General features: G+C 48.8%; 1 protein-coding gene across 6 annotated transcripts; it reads right to left on the bottom strand.

Annotated features, from left to right (window-relative positions):
- Positions 1–4,326: 4,326 nt before the first annotated feature.
- Positions 4,327–24,930, bottom strand: Traf1 (TNF receptor associated factor 1). 6 transcript variants are annotated; one of them, XM_063259828.1, is made up of 10 exons: positions 24,177–24,930; positions 22,619–22,731; positions 22,243–22,420; positions 21,132–21,852; positions 19,353–19,440; positions 11,673–11,738; positions 10,599–11,009; positions 9,115–9,292; positions 7,322–7,470; positions 4,327–5,610 (listed from the first exon to the last, which is right to left on the bottom strand). In XM_063259828.1, the coding sequence occupies exons 4-10, from the start codon at positions 21,269–21,271 to the stop codon at positions 5,392–5,394; spliced, it is 1,251 nt and encodes a 416-aa protein (XP_063115898.1). In that variant the 5' UTR covers positions 21,272–21,852; positions 22,243–22,420; positions 22,619–22,731; positions 24,177–24,930; the 3' UTR covers positions 4,327–5,391. The 6 variants fall into 6 exon arrangements, with proteins under 6 accessions (XP_063115898.1, XP_012998296.1, XP_012998294.1 ...); XM_013142842.2 differs by having other exon boundaries at positions 22,243–22,385; XM_013142840.2 differs by lacking the exon at positions 22,619–22,731.
- Positions 24,931–25,513: the final 583 nt, after the last annotated feature.

Here is a 25,513-nt window from a genome sequence, read left to right as displayed (position 1 = left end):
ATCTCTTGCTGGACCTCAGTCTCCAGTTTTTTTCAGCTTTTCTATGAGAACTCACACCAACAGCTCTCTAAGGCACTTCTGGCTCTTTGGTCTTAGACTAGTATTGCATCTTTGATACTTCTTTCTCTGTGGCTTCCAGCCTCCTTCTTTTCTTTGTCTTCCTCCTCCTCCTCCTCTGTCTCCTGTTCTTTCTTCGGTATTGAGACAGGGTCTCCCCACATAGTTCAGGCTGGCTTTGAACTCACTATATAGCCTCAGCTGCTTTCAAACTCATGGTGAACCTTCTGCCTCAGCCTCCTGATGGCTGGGATTATAGGCATGGGCCATTTTACCTGCCTTGGCTTCAAGCTTCTTGGGCTGATCACATACTGGATCTTTTGGATTTCTTTTTTTTTTGTCTTTTTCGTTTTTTATCGGTACCAGGGATCGAACTCACGACTGCCTGCTTGCAAGGCAGGTGCTTATGCCGCTGAGCTAAATTCCCAGACCCCGATCTTTTGGATTTCTAAGGCACAGGTGGCCATGGTGAGCTCTTCTGCCTTATAGGAGAGCCTGTAAGCCTAATACATTACCTGGAAAAAATACATATATATTCTTTTTTTTCTATGGATTCCTCTAGAGAACTCCAAACAATAAGCCAAGGTACAGAGAAGTTAATAACTTGCCCAAGGACACACAGGTACTAAATGACTAAGTCAGGCCTGGAACTGGACTCTTGGACTCTTAACACATTTTTTCCTGACCAAGTGTCAGGGCAAGGCTTGGGCATGTTGTCTCAAATGATCTCCGAATTCCTAAGCTGGGGAACTTAGGCTGTGGGGATGTTCACTGGTGGTCCTGTGAGGGAGGGCAGGACCAGATCTTTAATTTTCCAAGAAGCTTGGGCCTGGGATGAGCAAAAGGACCCACCAGCCCCCCTCCCCCTGAAAGAGGGCCTCCCTCAGTGTGACCTGGAGCTGCAGGCCTGTACCTATCTCACCTACCAGTCTACCATGCAAAATCAGAGACAGCAGGTGATTGGCCCAAGGTTTCACAGTAGAGGATAGAATCTCTGGCAGGCTGAATGCTGGACTCTGTGATGGTCTTGCCTGTGCATGGAGGCTGGTGACTCCCCAAGGAGGACAGTTGGCAGCAGTGAGGGGCTTTTATCCGCCTAATTCCAGAGGGTAGTGTCCCAAGTAGATTCCATTCCACTGCTGACCTGGGCACTTCTCCATAGATGGAGCTGTTTTGGGGATGGACATATGGAAAGAAATCAACTCTGTTCATCAGGGGAATGCATCAAGAAGGGTTACGAATGGTAGTCAGAGGACCCAGGTTCAGGGGCTGTGTCCTTTAGGCACCCCCGAGAAGGCCTTTCCTTCCCTCTGATCTTCTTTTCTCTGTTCAAAGGAGCAGAGTTCTTGTTGCTGGATGAATGGATCCAACTATCCCAAGGGGCAGTGGGAAGGTGGGGGTGAAGGATGGGGTAGGATGATGCTTTACTGACTTTCTTGCCATGAGAGAAGAGGCCAAGCCATCAACCACCAGGAGGCTTTGTCCAGTGTTTTTCCCCCTGTAGTAGTTAGGGTGAGGTGTCAACTTGATTGGGCTTGGGATCCATCCAAGGATTAGTAGAGCACACTTCTGGGTGTCTGAGTGGGTCACAGAGGTGTGGTCTCAGGGTCTGTGTCTGCTCCTTAGTCCCTTCCTCTTGGTTGCTGTTCTGCTCTGCTCTGCTGTGCCCTTTTACCTTGGAGATGGCCAACCATGGACTGAAGTCTCCAAAACTGTGAGCCAAGTGGAACCATGTCATGCTTTAAATTGTGTGTGGTGAGTATTTGGCTCCAGTGATGGGAGAGCTGACTAATACATTCTTTCCACATCTTGAACTCCCTGCTTCTACTGTGGTTAACTGTGACAGTTATGATGACATTAGCACTGCCCCCCCCCCAATTTTCCATGGAGAAAAATGATTTGAAGCAGGGGGTTAAGGAAGAGATCTAATAAAGAAGAATACACTGGCCCAGATGAGTGCATACCCAGCTCCCCCTGGAGTGGTCCCCAGCTCATCTGGGCCACAAGAATGTGCTTTGTTAACTACAACCACTTCCCAGATGCTGAGGGGGCAGATGAAACCCAGGTCCTGGCAGAGGGTCACTGGCACAGCAGTGGGTTCTCTGACTTCATCTGACCCAAAGCTGCTGTGAACCCCAGATATGAAGATCTCTAAAGCAGAGCACTCCAGCCCAGGGCCACCTCCTTTGGATGGGGGAATCCCAGAAACAGCTGGCAGACTATCCAGCATGCTCATCACGAATCATTCAACTACCTCCTGGTCCCCCAAGTCACTGCAGATGACACCACAGTGGGAGAAGCTTCTGGCTGTGGAGGCAGAGACAAGTATTGATCATATGACCTCAGGAAAACTGCCTTACTTCTCTGAGTTTGTCTCTTCATCTATAAAGTGAGAAAACACTGTCTTCCTCCCAGCCCTATTGTGATGCTATAGGAAGTAAGGTAATGATACTAAAAAATAATACCAATAAATGATAGGTATTGCCATTTTGTTATGACTATTTAAAAAATTAAGTCTCAGTCTGTAGAAAGTTGAAATTGGATCTCAGCTGACAGCTGTCACAACATTAGCCTGCTTCTGGCTATATTGATCAAATCACTAGATTTAGATTTGAACCTGGCATAACCTGATCTGGTTTCAAGTACTGGCTTTTGGCGTTTGTGTGAATTTGGATGAATGACTTTTACTCCTTGAAAACACAGAGAGATAGGGACACCTCTCTAACATAGATAAAAACAGTGTTGCCTCTCTTGTGGCTTTTTGATGGAAATTGCAGGGACTTATACAGAGAGACCTCAGGGAAGTGCCTGGCACTTAGCTAAGCACCCATGGATGTTTTTAATCCTGTCATTATTAGATGGGAACTCTCAATGCACAAAATGAGTGCCTGTTGTGATCCTGACAGCCTCACAACCGCACTGCGAATGCCACCTGGATGGTAGAAGGAGAGATCAAGGCTTAGAGAATTTCCACACCCCAGCTCTGCAAAGGGAAGTGGATCCTGCCTGGTCTGTCCCTCTGTGAGTAGCTCTCACTTGACAACTTCCGGGTCCCTTGACTACTCCATACTCTTGAACTGAGTCCTCTCCTCAGCACCCAGAAGAGTCTGGGAGACCTGAAGTGTGGGTTTGAAGCTCAGGAACTGGTCTTGTGATTTCAGGTACAACCCACGGGTGTCTCAGTTTCTCCATCTGAAAAGTCATGATAATTTGAGCCCTGGCTTTGGAGTCAAAAGACCTGAGTATGAATCTTGATCCCACCACTTATTTGGAGTGGCCTTGAGCAACTTCACTTTCCTTGATTTCTTTGTCTTTGCCTGTAAGAAAGGGGCTAATGGTAGAATAGGTGACAGTGGAATGTTACAGGCAAAAAGCAGAGCACAGAAGTGTAATGGGTGTGATTCAGTTTCAGATGCATTCTGTGCTCTGATTCCTGTCCTCATTCCTTTTTTCTCTATCTTTTGGCCACTAGATCCTGCCTGCCACTAAGGTTCCCCCATCTCTGAGGTCACTCTTCCCTATTCTCCCATCCTCTGCATTTCAAAATATTTCAGACTATGTATACATGATGTCTCTACCACTAAGTCTTGCCAGTTTTGCCCAGTGGATTCTGTGCTTTCTCTGAGTTTCTCATACTTTGGGTGATAATAATCTGCTACTGTGCCTGTTTCCCCTACTGAATGAAAAGAGCAGGGTGCATATTTCACTGTCACCCCCAGTGACCAGCACAGCCAATGTCATGTGCAGGTGTCAACACATGTCTCTTCCCATCAGAAATGAGCAACAAAAGGCTCAGGCTGACAGCTGTCTTGAGTAGAGCAGTAGTGAGCCCCACACCCCACTGAAGCTCAGCACTCAGCAACAATGGAGGAAGATGTCACCTGCTAGGACACTAGCTTAGAAGCAGAAGCCACCTGGACTTGATGGGCCAGACCTTTACTTGTCTAGGGGAAGCAAGTCAGTCCCTGAGACCACAAGCTGTCAGGTTGGGAACAAGGTCTGTGCCTGGTACCTCTGAAGACACCACTGACAAACCACAACTATGACACAGTTCTCCTCATAATCTCACGTAGCATTTCCCCAGAGGGTCACAGAACACTATGTGGGAGGCAGGTGGGCTGGTTACCCCAACTGTAGGGAAGAGGAGACGGAGGCCAGGCATGGGTCTTCCTGCCAGCACATCAGCCTCTAACGCCACCACCTCAGATTCGATGACCTTTGTGGATGACCGAATCCCACAGCCATATACTTTATGAAAACTTCAAAAGGGACTTTAAAAATTCTTTAGTTTTATATATTTATAAGGACAACTTCTGCCCTGGTGGCTCAGAGGCCCTGATAATTCAACAGAAAGAAGTGAATATCTTGGTGAATTGGTGACATGGAATTCTGGGAAAGTCTCAAGGGGTAGGCCTTAAGGCAGGAAAAGTGGGTCCTTCCCTGGCCTTCTTCACACTCCTTCTGGAGGCTTCTGGAAGAAGAAGCCTCCAGACCCAGGGCATGGTGCCCTGTGTGCCAGCTCAGCTGCCTGTGATGCTGAAGGTGAGGGAAGGTGGCAGAGGGGTGAGCCCCTGTATGGCCCTAAGGTCTTTAAATCCAGGGCCCAATTTGATGTCGCTCCCCATGGCACTCCTCTAGATTTGCACGTCCACCTCCAGCAGCGGTGACAGGCCTGGATGGGCTGAATTCATGCTGGTATCTCCTGCTTCCATCTCCTATCCTGGTTCTGAGTCCAGCAGGGAGGAGCCAGTACGTTTCTTGACAAGTCTCCACGGGGGCCCTGGAGAGACCTTCCTATCCTGAGAGCCTCTCTGCTCAGGCCCAAAGCTCTGGCTTACCACCTATAGCTCAGATCCAGTCCAGTCTCTCCCTATTTTTTTTTTTTTTTTTGGTAGTATTTGGAGTTTGAACCTGGAGCCTTCAAGGTACATCCCCAGTCCCCTTTTTTATTTCTTGTTTTAATTTTGAGACAGGATCTCACTAAGTCACTAAGTAGCCCAGGCTGGGCCAGAAATTACGATCCTTCTGCCTCAGCCTTCCAGAGTACTGAGATTATAGGCAGGCACTACCCCTGCCTGGCTCAGTCTTTCTACCCCAATCTTCAAGACTGAGTGGCTCGCTGGTACCCCATGTTGTGTGGTCTGTGCTGAGGGGAGCAATTCTCCCTGCCCCCTTCTGAACCATCTACCCTTTTGGCCTAGCCCAAGTTCCTGTCATCCTACCAGCAACCACAGCCAAGCTATCTATCCTGTTCCTGGGCTTGTAAGTACAATGGGAGGGAATCAGTCTCCCTGCTGAGCCCCAGTCTGGGTTGGGGCTCCCTCAAGAGCTGGCCTAAGTGTTGGTCTCCACGATGCACTTGAGGAACATGGTGTCGTCCTTCACATAGGCATGTTTGGGCGACTGCAGCTTGTTGAGAGGGAAGAAGAGTGGGCAGCCACTGGCCACGTTGGTTTCACTCTGGGGCCGCTGGAAGGATGCTGAGCTCAGGTCAGGCCGGAAGGCATCAATGGCATGCTCACGGTTGTTCTGGTCGAGCAGCATGAAGGTGACCTGCAGGACAGGACAGGGCCAGGTGGGAGATCAGATCCCAGGCAGCAGCATCCAGGCTCAGAGGCCCAGTGTACAGGGCTAGAGGGCACTGAACCTGTTGCCTGTGTGAACCCTTAGCTCAGACTGACCAGGAACCAAAGAAACAATGTATGGACCACACTTGTGCTATGCACAACCCCTATAATCAAAGGCACCTGCTACCCTGAGCAGGCACGGGGTGAGAATGGATAGGCCTTCTCCTGAGGGGCTGTCACTCGATACCCTGTTAATCACACTCTGGGACACATACAGAGCAGATGCACACATCCCAAAGAAGCTGCTCATCTGACCAGGACACAAACCCCCTTCCCTGGCACATGTCCTGAAATGCCCATCAGGAACTGAGGTTGTTCCTCTGTTTCCAACTGAAGTTTCCATCTTAAACTTGGCTGCACTAAGAATCCCCAGGGGAGGCTCAAACACTTGGATGCCCTGGCCTTACCCCTTATGAGGGTGAGCCCCAGTTCCAGGTATTTTAACAATATCCCTGGATGGCTATGTCTCCGTGGTATAGCACATACCTAGCATGCAAGAGTCCTGTATACCATCCTCAGACCAGAAAGTAAAATGTCCCCAACACATAGGGGAACAGCTGCCTACTGACTCCTTCTCAGACCTGCCTGGCCTGCTCATCTGCCTGTTTCCCACTGCAGCTGAAGCTTGCAGGCTTGACACCTTCCCCTCACTCCACGTGGCTGTTAACCTGCAGGGAAGGGAAAGCCTCGCCTTCCCAACTCTCCCTTAAACATTGTAATAGGCTTTATGTTTTAGAGCAGTTTTAGGTCAACTGGGCAGGAAATAAGAGTTCCCTTTTCTCCCTGCATGCACAAGCTCTCCCACCATCTGCATCCTACCTGGGGGGAGCTTTTGTTACAAATGATAAACTTATACTGATACATCTTTGTCACTTGAATTCATGATGGTGCTCATTCTGAGTTTTGATAAATGTGTAAGGACACCTATTCACTACTGTAGTATCATACAGAAGAATTTCACTGGCCTTCTACCTTTGGTGATTCCTCTGTACCTTTTTCCTTCTCTTCTACCCCATGGAAATCACTGATCTTTCTACTGTCTTCATAGGTTTGCCTTTTTCATCAGTCATACATAGTAGGACTCACAAAAATTTTCAACTCCAGGGTAAATACGTGGAGTGTAACTGCTAGATCATATGTAAGAGTATGCTTACTGATGTACGAAATTAGTAAACTTTTTTCCCAAGGGGCCATCCCATTCTCCACCCTACCAGTAGGAATCAGAGCTCCTTTTGCTCCACATCCTTACCAGCACATGGTGTGGTGAATGTTCTTGATTTGGGGCATTTTGAGAGGCCAGGGGCCTCTGTTCTCTTCCCTTTTTCTGAAGTTCTACAGGTTCAAGTTGGCCTCACATCTCCTCTTCTGGAAAGATCCCCTCATCCACTCCACTTGTGGATTCTGCCTCTACAAGTCCTTCAGGAATGCTTTATTTCAGAGTTTATTTTAGTGCCTGGGCTCAGGGAGTGCCTTGGCTTCTAGATCTGAACTCAGCTTCTTGTAGTATAAAAGGGGTAACTGATAATGTAAGGAGAGTGGGGACTTGCCCAGGTTACACAGCCAATTCATAACCAGGACTAAAACCCAGGTTCTCATGCTCCCCTCGCTATCCCTCATCCCCTCACCCTGACCCATACCTTGTTCCGGAAAGGCCATGGCAACAGAGCATCGTACTCCCCTCTCATGATCACGATGAACAGTGACAGGTGGGTCCTCTTGCCGGTGCCATCCCCATTCAGGTAGAGCCGCAGGCACAACTTGTATCCGTACTTGGCAGTGTAGAAAGCTGAAATGTGGGGGCCACAGTCAGTGCAGCCTGGATGTGGCGAGGCAACACTGATCACACAGATGAGACTGGAGTGTACTGGTCAGGCATGCCCAAGGTCAGTGGCTCGCTTGTAGGACAGCTGGGGCTGGAGTCAGCCTTCCTTCACTATACAGCAGTATAGAAGAGCGAAGGAGCTGTCTGAGATCTCCTAGCCCAGCCTGTGGTTGTCAGCTAGCTTTTAAGATCACGGATGGGCCCTATTCTCAGGGTTTCTGATTCAGAGGTGTTGGGAGAGGACGAAAAATCTGCATGTCTAACTAGTTTGCAGGCGATGCCAACGTGGCAGGCCCAGGGACTACATTCGAGAACGGTCCTTTTCACCAGCCTCATTTTACAGTGTGGAAACAGCCTACCAAAGGGAACTGGCCGGCAAATGCCCCAGGAGACAAATCACTGCAGATGACTAAGCGCGTGAACCTATGAGGCTCGCTCCCTGGGCAGCTGAAAAGTTTGTCCTTTTGGGCATGGGTTTTGACAACTGCTGCAATCTGGGGACAGTTCCCTGGGTGGGGACGGGGTGTGGGGCTGGGCAGGAAGGGGGTGGAGCAAGAACATGTTGCCAGGCTGACTCATCTCTGTCCACTACGTGTGGTGGAACAGGAAGCCAGAGGGACTACTTGCTTTTTCCTTTTTGCAAAGATTCCAGGGGGAACCGTCTGTGGGTAGGAGGTGTGGCCACCCTTGAAGAGGGCCATGTCCATAAGAGGACAACTTTTGGAAGCTGTGCTGCTCCACAGTCCAGGCAAACTCCACTGCTCCTTCATGAATCCAGTTTAGCTGGTCTTGGGTACATTAGAACTCAGAAGGGCAGAAGCCCAGGCAGGGTAGGCAGAACTCCACCTTCATGTTCCCCATTCTTTCTGCCCTGGTTACTGTGTCACACGTGTTATACAGGGGACAAGTACAGAAGGCTGAGCCCGTATCTACAGCTGGCTTCTGGGAAGGGACTTGGCCTTCTTGGGGTTTAGTTTATTTAAATGGAGCCACAGCTGTGTGCATGTGTGAAAGAGAAAGTGTTTTATACACACAAGTAGAAGCACTGTTATATTAATACACATCAGCTAAGAAAAACATTTCCCAAGAACTGCCCCAGCTTACACAACACACATCCACAGGTGGCCCGCAACTGTATACAAGTGGAACTCTGCCTCAGTCCTCCACTTAGCTAACTGCAGACTGCTAGCTCCCTGAGGATGTGGGTCCCACATATTCCCCTGTGAAAGCCACCACCTACATCTTTCTCACCTGCACCCCCTTTGGTTCTAAGGGTCCTTTCTCTCACATCTGGCAGCCTCATGAAATAGATAACAATGTTTGCTACCTTTCTATTTGTGGAGTGTGCTATCATTCAGGGAGCAAAAAGGGGTTTCCCAGAGCCAAGAAGCCCACTTTTGTGAGTGGGTGATAGCCCTGGGTCAGCATGGTTTGCCCACTGCCCCCATGGTCCCAATACAGATCTGGGTTGCAACAGGTGACTGGGATGGACTGTGGTCTAACTGGGACCTACCATGCTGTCCCAGGACAGCTGTTCTCTCAGCTTGTTTTCTGGGGCAATAGGGGCCTCCTTCCCCATCTGCTCTCTGTGCCCCCTTGAGCAGTTACCTGGGGAGAAGAGACTGATGGTCCTGCCACAAGCAGACTCATGGCACCGCCTGGTGACATTGGTGATCTTCCACACAAAGGTGCCATCGAAGGAAGCCTCCTCCATGAGGCGCAAGCTTTGCTCCAGCTTTCCCAGTGCCTGGTCTTTCTGGGCCAGGGTCTGCTGCAACTCCATCACCTGCAAGGACACTCACTCAGCCAGGGACCCACCTTGGGGATGAGGTAGGATGGCAAGGTCTAGAGATAGTTCTGTCCCCAAATGTTTTCCTGACCATGCCTCACTCGGGTGCATGAGTCTGTGATTGCATGTGCTACGCCTGCCTGGAGTTCCTTCTCTCCTATTCATTTATTAAGAATCCAGCGCATCTAGCCCTTCCTGTGGGAAACCTTCAACCATTGCCTAAACTCAGTTGGCTTGTGTCCCCACAGAGTTTTACAATGGTTTTGTGTTTTTCCTACTATTTGTTCTCCCCCACCACTGGACTGACCCATGCTCATTTTAGTTGTTTCCATGCTTTGCCTGGTGTCTGGCCTGGAAGAGTAGAGCCAGGAAATTTATTGGTGGGAAAATGACACAGTTGCTGCCTGCATGGATCCTACCTTTTACTGGGCTATGTACATAAACAAAGGCCTTATTTGGCCATATGAATCCGGTATCTTGTTCTCCTACTAGGTTTTCCTTGTGAGATTTGAAAGATGACAGCTATAGTCTTGGGTGTGCACAAGTACGGGGAATCAGGAATGGAAGTGAGCCTCCTTAAAGACATGTAAGCCCTAATTTTACTGCTGGGGGAGCTGAGGTCCTGAGAGAGAAAGTGACTTGCTTAGGTCTACTCAGCAAATTAATGGTGGAGCTGGAAGTGAAACATAAGCCTAACTCAGTATGATGCAGGACTGCTGCAAGAAAGCAACACTTGCGTGGTGAGTGGCTACATTAGGAAAAGTATAAGCCGTGGCATGAGGGACAGTTCTGTTGAGCCAAGAACAGCTGGATAAATGGATTATTTGGGGTCAGCCTCCAAAACCTACAGAATCCTTTAGAGACTAGGTCAGAGCATACAGGGATGGCAAGCAAAGCATTCCCTGAAGAAGATGCTGGGCATTTGGTCTAAAGAAGGACTGGGGTAAGACATAATTGCTACTCTCTATCCCTAAAGGGTTGCCAGGGAGATCTTGGCTTAGTTGAAGGAAGAACTTTCTGACAGTGAAAAGTGTCCAGTAGTGGAAAAAGCCATCTCAGGAGGGAGAGTCCTATCCCAGGAGAAGCTCAAGCAAGGGGACTGAAGCATTGGGCGGGGCAAGGGGTTGGCCTTGACTAGCGTTTCTGACCCAAGGTTCTTCTTAGAGTGTCTTAGGACTCAAGGGAGCTAGTTTTAATGGGGTGTGGCTGCTCTGAGCAGGATGAATGATTAGGAGGAAGGCCGGATAGGGCCACAGGTGCTCCCTGAGCTGGCCTCGAGGGCAAACTTGCCTCTCCCGCTCACCCTCTGCTCCAAGCTCAGGATGCGCTCACGGTCCAGCTGGCTCTGGTGGATGGAAGTGGCCAAGGCCAGGTGGGAGGCCTCCACCTCCTTGTTGAGGACAGCAACGATGTTCTCAAACACACGCAGCTTCTCCTCCAGCTCGGCCAGCAGCTTCTCCTTCATGAAGTGCTGCAGGGCCAGCTCCTCCTGGCTCTCGGAGCAGGGGGCTCGGTAGCAATCCACCTCCAGGTCCCCTGCCACTTCCACAGCTGCCTGTAGCTGCAGGTCTGACAGGTTCCGTTCCAGTGTTGTGGGTCCGGAACCTGTGACTGAGCCCACCTGAGCTTTCCACTGTTTCATGAACCCCAGAAGCATGTTCAGGTGGGTGGCCTGGGAGGTGGCCTCATGTTCCTGTAGGGATGGTGGGCTACCCTGCCGAGAGAAAAGAACCATCATGAGAAGAGAGGTGGAGGGCGGACTGGGGAACATTGGAGCACCCTGGCACTGGAGGCTGCCAAGGGACATTGGACTCTTTTGCTCACCAGAGGGAAGTGGCTTTCTGTACAGTGGGAGGGACCGGAAGACTCTGGTATCAGACATGATGGCCCAAGCCTCAGGAATCCTAACCTCTAGAGCAAAAATCCTGCCCTGCTTTTGAGCACAGTAATGATTCAGGACCATGGAGAGAGGCGCAGGGGTGGTTTTAATTACTAACTGCCAAGGTTTCAGTAAGAAACTAAGAACTTTCTTGCCAGCGCTCTGGGAGGCTGAGGCAGGAAGATCACAAGTTTGAGCTGAGCCTGGGCAACTTAGAAACTAGGTGGACCCTATCTCAAAAATTCAAATATAAAAATTGGGAAATTAGTGCAGTGGCAAAGCCCTGGGTTCAATATCCCAGTACATAAAATGAAACAAAAATGAAAACTTCTCTGAATACTATACCTAATACCATGGCTTAATAGTGAGATCAATGGCTTGGAAAGTCATTAGTACAATGGACATCCAGAGGGTAGCTTTATGGTATGGGGAGCTGCTGAATGGAGGAGACCCAAAGTTCTGGGACTGCAGTGGACAGATCCTCTTAACAACATTTACCTTGAAGGAGCAGCCAACACCTGCAAAGGGACACCCAATTCCAGCCTTGGCCACATCAGGGGGAACCTGGAAATAACAAGCATGTCATTAGATCTTTTTTTTTAAAAAAATAATTTCTTTTTATTTTTTTTTCCTGATTTTTTTTTTTTTTTTTTTTTGTCTTTTTCCTTTTTATCGGTACCGGGGATCGAACTCACGACTGCCTGCTTGTAAGGCAGGCGCTTATGCCGCTGAGCTAAATCCCCAGCCCCATGTCATTAGATCTTACAGGGATTCATGTGACCACTCCTAAGGCTCTCCGTAAGGCACCAATATCCACCAGGGCAGGAGTGGATCTGGGCACATGACTTGGCACATGCAGTTCTCCTTGCCTGGTAACTCCTTTCCACTCTTTGACCCTTGGCCCTTTTGTGACTTTCCTTCAAAATAGGACCAGATTCCCAGCTGTCATTCCAAGCAGCACTGTTATTTCTGGCAGGACAGGTCCACACAGCTGCCTGAGCAGATACTTCATGAAAGGAGACACACAAGTGATAATTAGCCTATGAAATGATGCTCAATATCACCAATCATCAGAGAAATATAAACTATACCCACAGTGAAGTATCACTATCTATTCACTAGAACAGCTAAAATGGAAAACAGTGACAATGGGAGTTCTCCTATACTCCTGGTGGGAATGCAAAATGGTACAGATGCTTTGGAAAACTTTATAGAAGTATCTTGTGAAGTTAAAGCATGCTTATAAAATAACTTATTTACAAACCGCACTTACAAAGTTGCCATATAACCCACACATCTCTCTCTCAGAAACTGACCCAGGAGAAGTGAAAATGTATGTCTGTAAAGAGATGCAGATATGAATGATCATAGCAGCTTCATTCACCATAGCCACAGACTATAAGCAAGTTACAGTAGTCAGTGGTGAGTGGATAAAACAAACCGCAGTATATCCATTCTAGAAAACAAAACACTCAGCAATTAAATGGAATTAAATATACACAACTGCATGGGTGAGCCTCCAAAACCTTATGCTAAATGAAAGAAGTCAAACACAAAAGACAGCATGTTTTGATTCCATTCTGAAGCGTTTCTATAAAAGGCACAATGATAGTGACCCAAAGTAAATCAGCGGTTGCCTGGTGCTGCAGGGGTGTGTGTGGGGGGCAGGAGAATGATGACTGAGGACACAAAGTAGCCTATTTTGGGGCAGAAGTGTTTGCCATCTTGACAGTAATAGTGGTCATGTGACTATATTCAGTAATGAAGGTTCATTAAACTGTTCGCTAACAATGAGTGAATGTCATTGCTTGAAAATAGTAATGTCATTATACACAGCTTTATAATCTTGTTTTGGTAGAATGATCTGATGCAGTCAAAATCAGGGAGGATATGGATAGAAAAGAGGACCAAGGTCTCTTGGGCTGAACAAATACAAAGCCACACTAGTTATTCCTCTCTACAAGTCAAGCAAGCCCAATCAGTGGGCTTGCTGAGTCCAGTTGGTTTGGGACACAGACCATGGCTCACTCTGCTGCTTTGGGGACAAATGTTCCAACAAAGAATGAGAAGCAGATGTTTTATGGGGAGTGAACTCTGGGAAACCAGTGATCATGAAGCCTCTCCTCACAGGGAGCTTTTGATGCTATGTAGGAACAAGAGAAGCCTGAAGCCAGCTGAGGATCTGAGTGCTTGGTACCTGGACCTGGGAAACCCCTGGGCCCTACAACTCTCTAAACGCCCATGACTCAAATCGTTTGTGGTTGTAACAGTGGAAGCTTGATGTGAGTCATCAGAGATAGAAGGCGAAAGGTCAAGCTAAAAGTGGCATTTCAGACACCACCTGAGTAGAGGGGGTGCGTCCTCGGGCAGCAGGGCCTCCCGTGTCATGTGATTGGTGACTGCCTGCTTCATGGATGTCCAGGTCCTACTATGTAGGATGTGTTACCAGTGTGGCCTGGTGTGTTGATGGAGGGGGGACAGGGGTCACTCCAGAGGACTTCCGAGGCCTTGGCGGCCAGCCAGGCTACCTGGCCTACCTGTAGTCCCTGATTCCTTAGAGTATGGAGGTTAGGGGTGTGGGTCCCAGAACCAGCCTGTTTGAGCCTATTTCTGTTACTTCATATCCCAGAGAGGTAGCCCTGGGGGAATCATTAACTTCTCAGTCTTAGTTTTCTCATCTGTAAAAGGAAGATAATAACAGTATCTACCCTTTTGGGAGTAATTGTGGGGATTAAATGAGGTAACAGAAATGCTAGTATTAGTTACCTATTGTTGCTGTGACAAAATACCATACATTTAATAGTTTAAAACAGTAGGGATTTATTATCTTACAGTTCTGGAGGCCAGAAGTCCTAACACCAGGGTATCAGGAGCTGTGTTTCCTCTGGAACTGTAGAGGAAGGTCTGTTTTCCTGATTTCTAGCTTCAACTGGTTGCCTGCTTTCCTTGGCTTGGGGTCTCTTTCTCCAGCTTCAAAGCCAGGAGCACAGCATCTGCCAATCTTTTATTTCTCTCTTACGAGAGTGTTTGTGCTCACATCGTGTTCACCTAGGAGTCCTGGATCATGGGCTTCATGTGCCTCCCCTGCAAATTTGTATGTTGAAGTTCTAACCCCATATCCCTTAGAATGTGGTTACAGGCCTTTAAAGAGCCCATTAAATGAAAATGAAGTTATTATGGGTGGGCCCTAATCCAATAGGACTGGTGTGGACATGGGAGACCACATAACAACATAGGAACATGGGAAAGAATGGCCATCTACAAACCACAAAGAGACACCTGGGAAGAAATCAACCCTGCCAACACTGTGTTTCAGGAAGCAAACTTCTGTTGTTGGCACCTAGTCTGCGGCCCTTGGTTATAGCAGTCCTAGTGAATGAATACGGTCATGCAAGATGATCTATTCACAGTTTCCCAGCATCAGGATGTGGACATCTTTTTTGGGGGAATGTTTTTTGTCTAACACAGTGTTCAAGATACATTAGCTGTGCGTAGTGGAGTGACTGTTACCAGTACTATGCCGACGGCCCCCCCATCTGCCAGTACCTGGATCTCATTTAATTTTCACATCTCAAACTCTTAACAATTAATTCAATACAACTTTGTTTTCTCATTGGATTTTCTCTGACAGACAAGGCACATTCCTACACATGTAAGCCCCTAAAACATCTAATTATAGAGGAGTAAAGCTTTTTTTTTTTTTTTTTTTGAGACAGGGTTTCACTATGTAGTTCAGACCAGCCTTAAACTTACTATATAACTAGCCTCAAACTTGGGGTGATCCTTCTGCCTCAGTGCTGGGATTACAGGCATGTGCCACCATGCTCAGTGACCAAAATATTTTTGCATGCTATCTCAAAGGGTTCCTCTGACAATTCTCTGTGGCAGGCAGGGCTGAATTAGCTTCACCTTAATAGAGACAGAGAAACGGAGCAGATGGTTTGCTTGAGGTCACTGTGACTTGCTCAGCTGTGTGTCGTCTGTGGCCTGTCAGATCCTCCCAGCACCCGGAGGAAAAAGACAGGGCTCAGGTTTTGCTTCCTCACCATGGAAAGGAAACTGGGAGTTGGGTGGAAGGGGCTTATAGGAGGCAGCAAGGCCGAGCAAAGCAGCCCCAGGGCCTGCAGCCTGCTACTGAATTCCTTCTCTACCAGAGTCCCCACCTTGACCAAAGTATGGCCTCTCCTGAAGGCTGGGGACTGATGGGACAGAGAGGGAATTAAGCCCGGCTGAGGAGAAAGAACAGTGCTTTGTCCTGAGCCAACTCTGGGGTCTCCTCGGTGCCACAAGTGGCCCCTGTGTGAATGACTGTACTGCTTGCAAGTTACTAAAAATAAAGTTGGCAGTGGAATTTACTCTGAGGAAGAAACAGAAAAAGAGAAAAGAGAGTCCTGGACCTGCAGGAACACTTGCCCCCGCAAGGCCTCAGGCTGGGGGGTGTTTTCAGTCATTCAGCCACTCAGGGCCTTTGTGATGAGGTCACAGAGGGTCCCAATGGGCAGCCCCCACTTCGAGACCTGGGGGCCTCAAGAATGTGAGTGTTGAGAGGGTGCCAGCTGCCTGAGTGCTGAGTTTGTGCAGCTGCTGCATAGAACAGGAGCTGAGCATTCCGGGGCTGCCTGCCTGCTGGGCTGGGCATGGACACAGCTCAGCTTTGGAGGCCTGAGGGACTGTTGCTGCTCAGGCCTCAGCTGGTGCCGAAGCAGAGCACCCTAGTTACAGAGGGGACCTGGTCAGTCTGTCGCTGCCTGTCAGCTCCTGCCTTCCTCTGTAACAGTGCCTGTTTCCTGCCTGCCTTCCTCTGCTCAGCTCAACTGCCACCTCCTCCTGGAAGCCCTGGCTGATTCTCTGGTTGAGAGCAGTCTTGGACGTTCCCATTGCACTTACTGGATTCTGGCACTTAGGGATGTTTGTGTTATTTAAACATACATAAAGCTTTTGGGGCGTAATCCCCATTTGGAGGCAGTATAGCCTAGGAGGCAGAAGCTTGGGGCCTGCCTTTGTTTTTCACTTGCCATGTGATTTTGGTCCGGGTGTCAGTATCTCCTCGCAGGGCCTTAGATACATCACCTGTTAGTAAGACAGAGGCAACACTACCACCCCCATGTGAGATGCCACTGGACTGATAAGCTTATAAACTGCCGAAATCCGAAGTGTAAGGGTTTGGAAGTTCATCTCAAGGGACACAGATAAACAGGAACATGTTTGCCTGAGATGCACGAAGACTGGGGACAGATATAAGAGGGACAGGTTGGTGTCTTCCTCAGAATGGAGCCCAGAATGGAGGTTGCCTTGCCCTTTGTGGCCCTCAAAGGAGACAGACTTCAGCTCTGCACAAATAAAGAAGAAACAGTTGCTATACTCAGAGGCCTTGGAACATGAGGCAGCCATCCATGGAGTAAAGAGCGCCCTATGTTTAGAAGGGCATGAAGTCAAGCAGCAGGAATCAGGTACATGATGGAAATAGGACTAAGAAATTTAAGCTCCTGTCATTTTTGGATTCTAGAAAAAGTTGTGGCATTATTGTGAGCCACCAGTATCAGATGCCAGCATAATTCTGACCTTTTTGAAAGGGTCTCAGAAGGAAGTGAGAGAAACAATATCATATGCAGGGGTCTTGGTAAATAAATTTGCATGTTATTTCCCAGCCACTGGTTTGGCCCTTACTTCATTTTTACCTCATCAGGAAGATCAATCCAGGCGAAAACCTAGTCTCTAACTAGGTCAACATCAATCCTCTTTTATCTGCTTCTTATATTAGGTAACCTGTCCGTGGCTCTGTGCGCTTCTCCAGGAGATTGTAATTGAATAGTCGGAGGATGAACACAAACTGATAAGCAGATGGCACAGAAAATGTCTTCAAGGATGGCTGCCACCTCCTTCTGGAAGCCCTGGCTGATCCTCTGATTGAGATGGACTTAACTCAGCAGGGCTCCAGTCCAGCCTGGCTTTTCTGCCTTGCTTTTGTTTCCCATGTTCTTTCAGAGGCACAGACAATCTTAGAAATTCCCACATATGCAAAGTGTTAACTTCTTATTAGCTTCTTTCTTTTGGTCAAAAGTCCCCCAAAGTTTCCACGAAGGGCAGGATTCAGAGTAGTCCCTGGTCTTTCTACTCTGTGGCTTTGTGCAGAATTCATTGCCTGGGCACTGATGACTGCACTGGGTGGGAAACCAGCAGCTCCTTTGAGAGGGGCTGGCTGGGTCAAGGAGGCTCCTGTCCCCCAAACCCAGGCAGCAGCGTGCCCTGTAAGCAGCAGCCACTTTGGGCTTATGGCAGCAAGTGTCACATGTGTGCTGTGGGGCTCTGTGAGTACCCAGAGTCCTTTAGGGGTGGGGACAAAAGAGCCAGGGTAACTAACAAGATGGGGTTCCAGGTTCCCCTTGCTCATATTGGATTTTGCTTTGACAAAGGGGGAAGAAATGAAAGTCACCAGGTTAAGAGATTGCCCTACCCTACCTGTGTAATCTAATGAGTGGGTATTAACTTTGTTGACAAGGAATAAAACAAGTTCAAAACAGTAGCCCTGGACCATGCAATCAGGCAGGGCCTTAGACAGCCCACAGAGTCAGGGGTTTGCTCCTGTGTCATAGCCAGTGCTCTAAATCAGCCAAACAAGAAGGTTCAGGAAATTCTCCACTTATCAAAGTATATTGTAACGACTCTTTCAAAATGTAGCACGTCAAGTGGCAGGAAAATGCATTGGATCCTGATTATTTTTCTCTGAGGCCCTGCCTAAGGAAAAACCATTGAGAAAAGGACAGGAAAGCCCTCCAAACTTTCCTGCACAGGGCAGGAAATTCCCCCAAACTTTCTAAATGACAAGGACCAGTGCATAGCAGGGAGAAGAAGGTGAGGGTGAAAGCAATTGTGGGAGCCACTGACCTGTGACCTGGGTATCACAGACCTTGGAAAGGCCCTGCAGAGCCAACTTAGTCAGGCCTTATTTGCAAACAGGGAAAAACAAGGCCTGGGATTTATCACTAGCCACAAAACTGTCCCCGAAATCTGCAGGTCACTGTTGCTAAAAGGAGAAAATGGAACTGCATCTATTTCCCAGCGGGGGCAGTGAGGCTGGTTAGTGGGGAGCTTTGGCCCTGGGACTTCCCAGGGGGTCTTGGGCCTCATATCTAAACAAATAAATAAGGGGGTTGGATTTTAAGCAGTGATTCTATATGTTTGTCGCCATGGACCCATATACTTTTTTTTAAATTGGGAGATTAATGCAAAGATTGACATCATTTTGTTATATCTAGTAATGGCTTTACTGAAAAAAATCATCTACTATTGTACCATCACATTTACACAATGAAATATATCAGGGGAACGTGGTGGGCTCAGAGTAAAGGCTGATTGCTCAGTTGGAACAATTTAATGTCATAAGAAATTGACTAGAGTTTCCTGATTTTTATTATGGGATCCTGAAGTGGTGGGAATGGACAAGTTCTGCATGGCATGTGGGAATCTGTCTAGACAGATGCTTGGCTGAGGGTCCTGCCCACCAGAGTTATAAATTGTGGTCCCCAAGGCTGTTTCTGTGGCTTCTTATACTTCTAAAGATATCTCTCACCCTAGAAGCACGGCCAGGCAGGGAGCTGAGAGTGGCCTCTCCCTACATCACAGGCTGGCTACATCACAGTTTTTTCAGTAAAGGGTCAGAGTGTAGTATTTTGGCCTTTGATGTCTCTGTTGAAAATACTCAACTCTGCCATTGCAAGGAGAAAATAGCCACAGGCAATGTATAAATGAATGGACATAGCTATGTAACAACAAAACCTTATGGACACAAAGTATGAATTTCATATAATTTTCATGTGTCCCAAAATACCATTCTTCTCCTCCCCCCCCATTTATTTAAAAAAACAAAAACATTCTTCACTTCAGGACTATACAAAAATCTAGGTGGTGGGCTGGACATGGCCCATGCATTGCAATTCATGGACTCGTGATTCAGACAGTAGATCTCACCCTGAATCTTTCACAGACCAATGGGGGTAGTTTTGGGTAAGGTGCCTCACCTCTGTGGACATCAGGCTCCTCAGTGTTTGTAAAATGAACTCAGCATAGGCTAAAGGCAAAGGAGAAAGGTGTCTGCCAGGGCCACCTCAACCTACTTGGCCTCAAGTTGGACCCATCAGGAGAACAGGCAAATACTCTTTCCTGGCCACACCAACATACCTTCTCCTGGGTTAGAAGGCTTCCAGGACTCTCAGATTGGAGGCTGTCCCCTCTGCATTTGGCACAGATCTGATCCTCGCCGCCGTTCCTGGGGAAACATGAACAAATCCTGCTGAGTGAGGTGTGCAACTCCCTGGCACCATGCATTCTCCTGCAGTGCCAAACTCTTTGACCTCTGCCCAGCATGAGTGCCGATACCAGTGATCAGGCAGGCAGGTCCATTGTCCCAAATTGCTAAAGCACAGGAAATGGGATGTTTTTCTGCAGCTAAACCTGACCTCGCTCATCCCACTTGGTGTGTACATTTATCTTGCACTGTAGAAACATTAAAGTGTTTGATTACAGGGTGCAGCCTCTGTCCCCACTAGAAGAATTATATCATGTGCTGGCTAGCCTTTCTAAACCCTGAAAAATAAAAAGAATTCCCAAACATATCTTGCCCCAACGGTTTAGGGAGGGGATGGTGAATGCATGATTATACTTGCTCTGTTCAGCAGCCTCTATGTGATTTTGGTCTATTATTATTATTATTATTGATATTTTTATTATGATTTGGTATAGGCTGGGGACTGAACCCAGGGCCTTTGCATTGAGCTACATCCACAGTCCCTTTTTTAAAAATTTTGAGATCGGTTCTTGCTAAGTTGATAACTTGCCCAGATTGGGCTTGCACTTGTGAGCCTCCTGCCTCAGCCTCTAAGAGGGCTGGAATTACAGGTGTGGACCACTGTATTTGGCTGCCACCTCTTGGTCTAATAGCTACAGATGACCATGGCCATTCTTATTAGAATAAGAAGGGGCCTCAGAAACTGCCTCCCCTGAAGGCTCTGAGTCAGGAGTGGGTGTCAGATTCTGTGGGGTGGCACATGGGTACCTGGGTTTTCACAAAGCTTCCAAGTGGTTCTGACTCACAGTGAGTGCTACTGATCTAGCCATTTTGTCTTCTGGTCAGCTCCTGTCCCCTCCTCTGTGTGGAGAGGCCCAGAGAGCCATCCCCAAAGCCCGAGATGACTCTACAGCAGTCCACAGCAATCCAGAAAGGCAGAAGGATTTACTCCTCCGTCCTACACCTGGCCTTTCCATCACCACGGCCTCTTACTGCTTCCCACAACCTGCCCTTTATCACCCTGTACTTCTCACTTGCCTGATTCAGTTTCCCACCTTCTTAAACTGTTACACCCAAGCCAAAGGTCATGGTGGTGCTGCATGACCATTTAAGGGCAAATTTGCCAAACTGGCCTTGGACAAGCTGAGCTCTTCTCTGCAGGAAGCCTCAGTGTCCTTATCTGTAAAATAGGGCAGTAACATTACCCACCTCTGCAGGCTGTTTTGAGGACGCCAGGAAAGAGAACTTGGCACACAGTAGGTACCTAATAGTTGCCAAACGTGGGATGTTAATGTTACTTTTGATGTCCCACATTTCTGAGCCATTTATGTTTTAAATATAAATATAAGTGGCTGAGGGGATAGCTCAGTAGTAGATTACAAGGCCCTGGGTTCAATCCCCATCACTCCCCAAAACAACAAGACCCAGAATTAAATAAACAACAACAAATAAAAACCATAAATATAAATAAATTTGTCATTTATCAAGGGAGTTTATACTCATTATTGTAAGCACCTTTTTGAATATAATATACCAGGCCTTGCAGCAATTCTGTGAGGCAGGAAACAGCTGGACAGATAAGAAAGCAGAGGCGCACCGCCAGCAGCACTTGTGCCAGGCCACCCCACGATCCCTGCCCGCACCTCCTTCCTGCCCACTCTTCACACCCTCACCTTAGGTTCTCGGGCTGACAGTCTGTGCAGCAGAGGGCTCTGGGTTCTGGCGGGTCCTGGCAGATGGTGGGGGGCAATCCAAAGGGGAACTCGTTCTCATCGGGTGCGGGGCGGGGGCTGCTGGGTGAGTTGGAGGCCATCCCAGGGTGCAGGGCCGGCAGAGGACCAGCTCTGTGGAGTGCGTGGGGAGACAGGCCTGGGCCACCCTCTCTGGTGAGCAGGAGTCTCTAGTGACTTTATCTTCTGTCTGGCTTGTGAAGTTCAACGTCACAGCTGAGTCACAGCAAGGATGAAACAGGAATTACCCTTTGTGGTGAAAAAAAAATCCCCTGGACGGTGAGTGAAGGCTTCAGGAGTGTCCAGTCATTTTTCACAGTGAACAAGAGCAAGAGAGCAGATCACAGTCAAAGAACCCTGTCACAGACTTTCAGAGACCCCAGAGTTTCTCTTGTCTGAGATCTGCAGGCTGTCTCGGACTTCCTCTGCTTCCTCAGGGGCTCACTGGTGGAGAGGCCAGAGCTGGCCACTTGTGTTGTTACCTGGGACCTCTGAGCAGCAGTGAATTTTCAGCAGGGGTGCTCGCCTTCCTGGTGGAAATCCCCAGGGTCCTAGGGGGCAGGTCCAAAAATTCAAGTTCTAAGGTCTTTAGCGCATCTGTTCAATGCATGTGGGGGACCTCAGGTAGGAGTCACTTTGTCACAGTGGCTCTTGGTTACTCCATCTGTAAAAAAAAAAAAAGAGTTGCAACAAATGGTCTCAGGCTCTACAGTTCTGCGACCCTATGACCAAAGCCACCAGAACCAGCTGGAGGCCTCTGAGGACTCAACCCTGCCTGTGGCATCCTGCGCAGATCATGACAGTGACAAACAGGGCCCTCCCCCGTTCCTTTGAAGTCTAAGGGACCTCAGACTCCATACAGCCCTCTCCCCACAGCCCTACTCAGGAAGTCATACGTGCTCAGGTTGGGCGCCACCACTTCCCTGCCCCAGGGAGAACAAAGCACTGAACAAGATAGCTGAAATGGCTTCAGCAGCCAAGTGAGTTGGAGCTCTATGTTTGTAGGAAAAGCAAGCTGTGGAAACAGAGGCTATCGTGCCCTTCCAACACTCACCACAACCTGTTGGGAATTCTGCAGCCACATATAGCTTAGAGAAGCAAGATGCACGCTCCAAACCAGAGTTGTGGGACTTCAAGTTCTGTGTTTTTCCACCACAGAAGCGATGAATGCAAGGCAGGGTGATGGAACCTTGGAGCCTAGGATGGAAATCAGAGTATCCACCTTGTCTTACCTATCAAATGGAAAAATCACTGGGCTGTGACAGGTGTTTTCAAACTTTCACAGTGGTTTCAAATCATGGTTTTTGAGGCACTCATATTTGAGTAGGAATCCTGGGTCCATTACTTACTAGCTATGGCTCCTAGTACAAGGTCTTTAGCTTCTCTGAAGCTCAAATTGTGCATTATAAAGTGGGGATGATAATACCTACTTCATCCAATTGTTGTGATGACCAAGAGGTGAAAGTGTAGCATGGCTCATGGCCCAAGTGAAATGTTTGGAAGGCTTCAGCATTTTGCTCAGCTCATGGCCACAGCTCCTCTACTGAAAACCAGGGAAGAGGACAAAAAGTGTAAATTCCACCAATATAATGTTCTCATAGCCACTGACCTCAGCCTCCCACTTGGGTAGGGCAGGTTGGATGTTGTCATCTGATCCTAGATAAACTCAACTGCCAGCCTTCCCAGGGATAGAAGAGCTGCTGGGGCAGATGGCATAGAGGTCACTGTGTCCTGTGGTGGCAGTTTATATCAGGACTTCACCCTCACCTGGGCCTGCCTGGCCTTTTCAGCAAGGCACCTCAAGGTCCACTTGAGATCATCAGAAAGGCACTATGTTAACTGCTTGTCTGAACCTGCCAGTTTCCTGCATGTCCCCCCTGTTCGCTCCCCGCCCTGGTTTGGAACAAAAGAGGCACCCAAGCCTCACCTCCCCATCCAGCTTCTGTGTCCCTTCCTCACTAGTCATTCTGCTGTCTTGTCTGTTCACTGACTCCTTCTACCAGCTCCTTCCTATCGGCACCAAAATATGTGCAAGTCACTCTACTAAGTGCAAAATAACAAGCACTACTTTTAGTGCTGTTAAGTACTTTTAGACATGTCATCCAATTGTCACGTGACCCCTAAGAGCTAGATATTGCCATCATCACGTCCATTTTATGGAGGAGGGAACTGAGGTATAGAGGAGTTACCTGATCTTTGGTTAGTGAGCCAGGATGCTGGAACCAAAAGCCTGCACTCTAACCACACATGCTTCCAAACGCTCTGCACCTTCATCCCCAATTCCCCTCTCTCCTCTACTCTGTCTTCTCACTCAGCAGTAGAATGTACAGAAAAGACTGTCTATAGAGGTGCTTGCATCTTCTGGAACCATTCCCTTGAGGTTGCCAGCTGCCTGGGCCTGTCCCAGTATATCCTCCCAGCCCTTGGTCCACACTCTTAGCTCTTCCCGAATCCCTCCTTTCTTTCCTCCCCTCCTCTAACCCCATCACCACTACTGTGCTTCTTAACTATCCTCTTGACCCCTTTCTCTTCCACCGGGAACCTCCACTGGTCCATCTGCAGGGCTCTGAGCACTGCAGTCTCGGAGCCATGACCTCCATCTCCAAGCCTTCCCACTCTTCCTTCCAGGGACCCCACAATTCCCCCTGGGAAGTCTCTCTGGGCCAATGGAGTTGGACCCCTGGCTTGCCAGACCTCCACAGCCGCCTGCTGCCCGGGAGGCCTCTGTGGTCCCCAGCCCTGACCCCAGGGCAAGCAGCTAATGTTCAGGTGCGAGCACACTCCGACACTCTAGCAGCCTCACTGCGGCCCCCCGGAACGCGTAGGTGGGGCTGGGGGCAGTAAGCTGAGCAGGGCCACAGCCGCGGAGCCCAGGTCCCGAGGTCTGTGGGGCTAGAGCTTGGGAAGCCCCCACCCCGGTGCGGCAGATCAGGGGCTGGGCCGCGCAAGGCGGAGAGATTGGGGTGGGAGGGGTGCAGAGCAACCAACCTCAGTGCCGACGCCTCCCTGCGGCCAGTCCGGGAGCTTCCGGTGAGGCGCAGAGGATGACACCTCCCGGCCGGCGGAAGCCACGAAAGGCAGGGCTGGGGGCCGGGTCCCTGCACACCAAACTAGTTTCGGAGGCCGCCCCCAGGGGCGGGGCGAGCACTCTGCGGACGGGGAAACTGAGGCCCCGCGCTCCCACTGGCGGCTAACCGGCGGGCAGCCCTCCCCAGCGCGCCATGTTCCCCTGCCTACTGCCGCGTCCGCGCACACCGAGTACGTTTGCAGCGCTCGCCCAGTGTAGACCTGCACAGGCCTGGCCTTTGAACCTTTGCGGGCTCCCGGCCTGTATGGCATCCCGCAGCCCGGTGATTTGAAACGTAGCAACCGAAGTCTTACCCTGGTGGACTCCCCGCACGGAGCCAGCGCGCTGCCAAGTTCCTCGCTAGCGGATTGGCACAATCTGTAGAGTTGTGCTGAACGGCTCCAACGGTGCGTTTGCAAACCCGGGGATTTTAAGGGGCCATTTCTGCTTTTTTTAGTCTAAACACAGCGTGTGTGCGCACATGCACAGGCACGCACGCACACACACACGAACACATACACAAGCACGCGTGCACTGCCACTTATTCTCCGTGAGCTTGTTTATATTACTCACAAGAGTTAATGGAATTTGGTGTTGGAGTAGGAGTTTTGTTTATAAGATACAAACAACTGAATAACAATACGCGATATATTAACCAGTGTTAATCTTCTATTATTTGCTTTGAAATTCTGTGTCATTGCTTTTGTTCTTTTTTTGTTTTTAAAATAAAAAAAAGAAAGAAAATACAAACAACTTTCAACTTTTATTTTTGCAAACCACTAATTTGACACCTCTTCTTTAATCTGATTTAACACTTGTAGGTCCAGCTGCTGAGGGAGGAGGGATGTTGTCCTCCTCGGTTTTAATTTCACACATGAGGCACACATGACACAATCTTTATGTATTAGGGTCCTTGTCTGTTTTTGTTTTGAGTCCCAATTGGCCTTAAAAGAGGGGGTGAGGGGGAGCTACCCTTTGCTTTTCTCACTTTTTGACCTGGGATGTAGGCAAGTGGCTGGCAGGTGGATGTTGCAGGAGGGTCCCGTGGGTAAAAGGAGACTGTGGGGTCCCACCTAGAAGGGAGGTGTTTTTGGTGGGGGAACAAACTGAGGGGCTTCAGGAGCTGAGAGAGAACCCCTAGAATCTACAGGAAGCTGCCCAGCGGCAGCCTGTGAGGCCTTTCAAGTCTAACAGTAAAGCATCCAAGTTCCCCTGTGCTGATTTAACAGTGCATCAGCTGTCAGGCTAACCCTGTCTC

The sequence above is a fragment of the Cavia porcellus genome, unplaced genomic scaffold (genome assembly GCF_034190915.1).
Source record: "Cavia porcellus strain 051 isolate PalLab524CR breed Dunkin Hartley unplaced genomic scaffold, mCavPor4.1 scaffold_1, whole genome shotgun sequence".
In the NCBI taxonomy this organism is placed as follows: Eukaryota; Metazoa; Chordata; class Mammalia; order Rodentia; family Caviidae; genus Cavia; species Cavia porcellus.
Note: the sequence above shows the minus strand (reverse complement) of the source record. Positions and strands in the feature narration are given on the sequence as shown.

Coding starts and splice junctions, on each gene's coding strand:
- Traf1 (XM_063259828.1), bottom strand. CDS start 21,271: ATGGCCTCCAACTCACCCAGCAGCCCCCGCCCCGCACCCGATGAGAAC. Junction 11,010..11,672: donor GTGTTGGCTGCTCCTTCAAG/GTAAATGTTGTT, acceptor TTCTCTCGGCAG/GGTAGCCCACCATCCCTACA. Junction 7,471..9,114: donor CATCAGTCTCTTCTCCCCAG/GTAACTGCTCAA, acceptor CCCACATTTCAG/CTTTCTACACTGCCAAGTAC.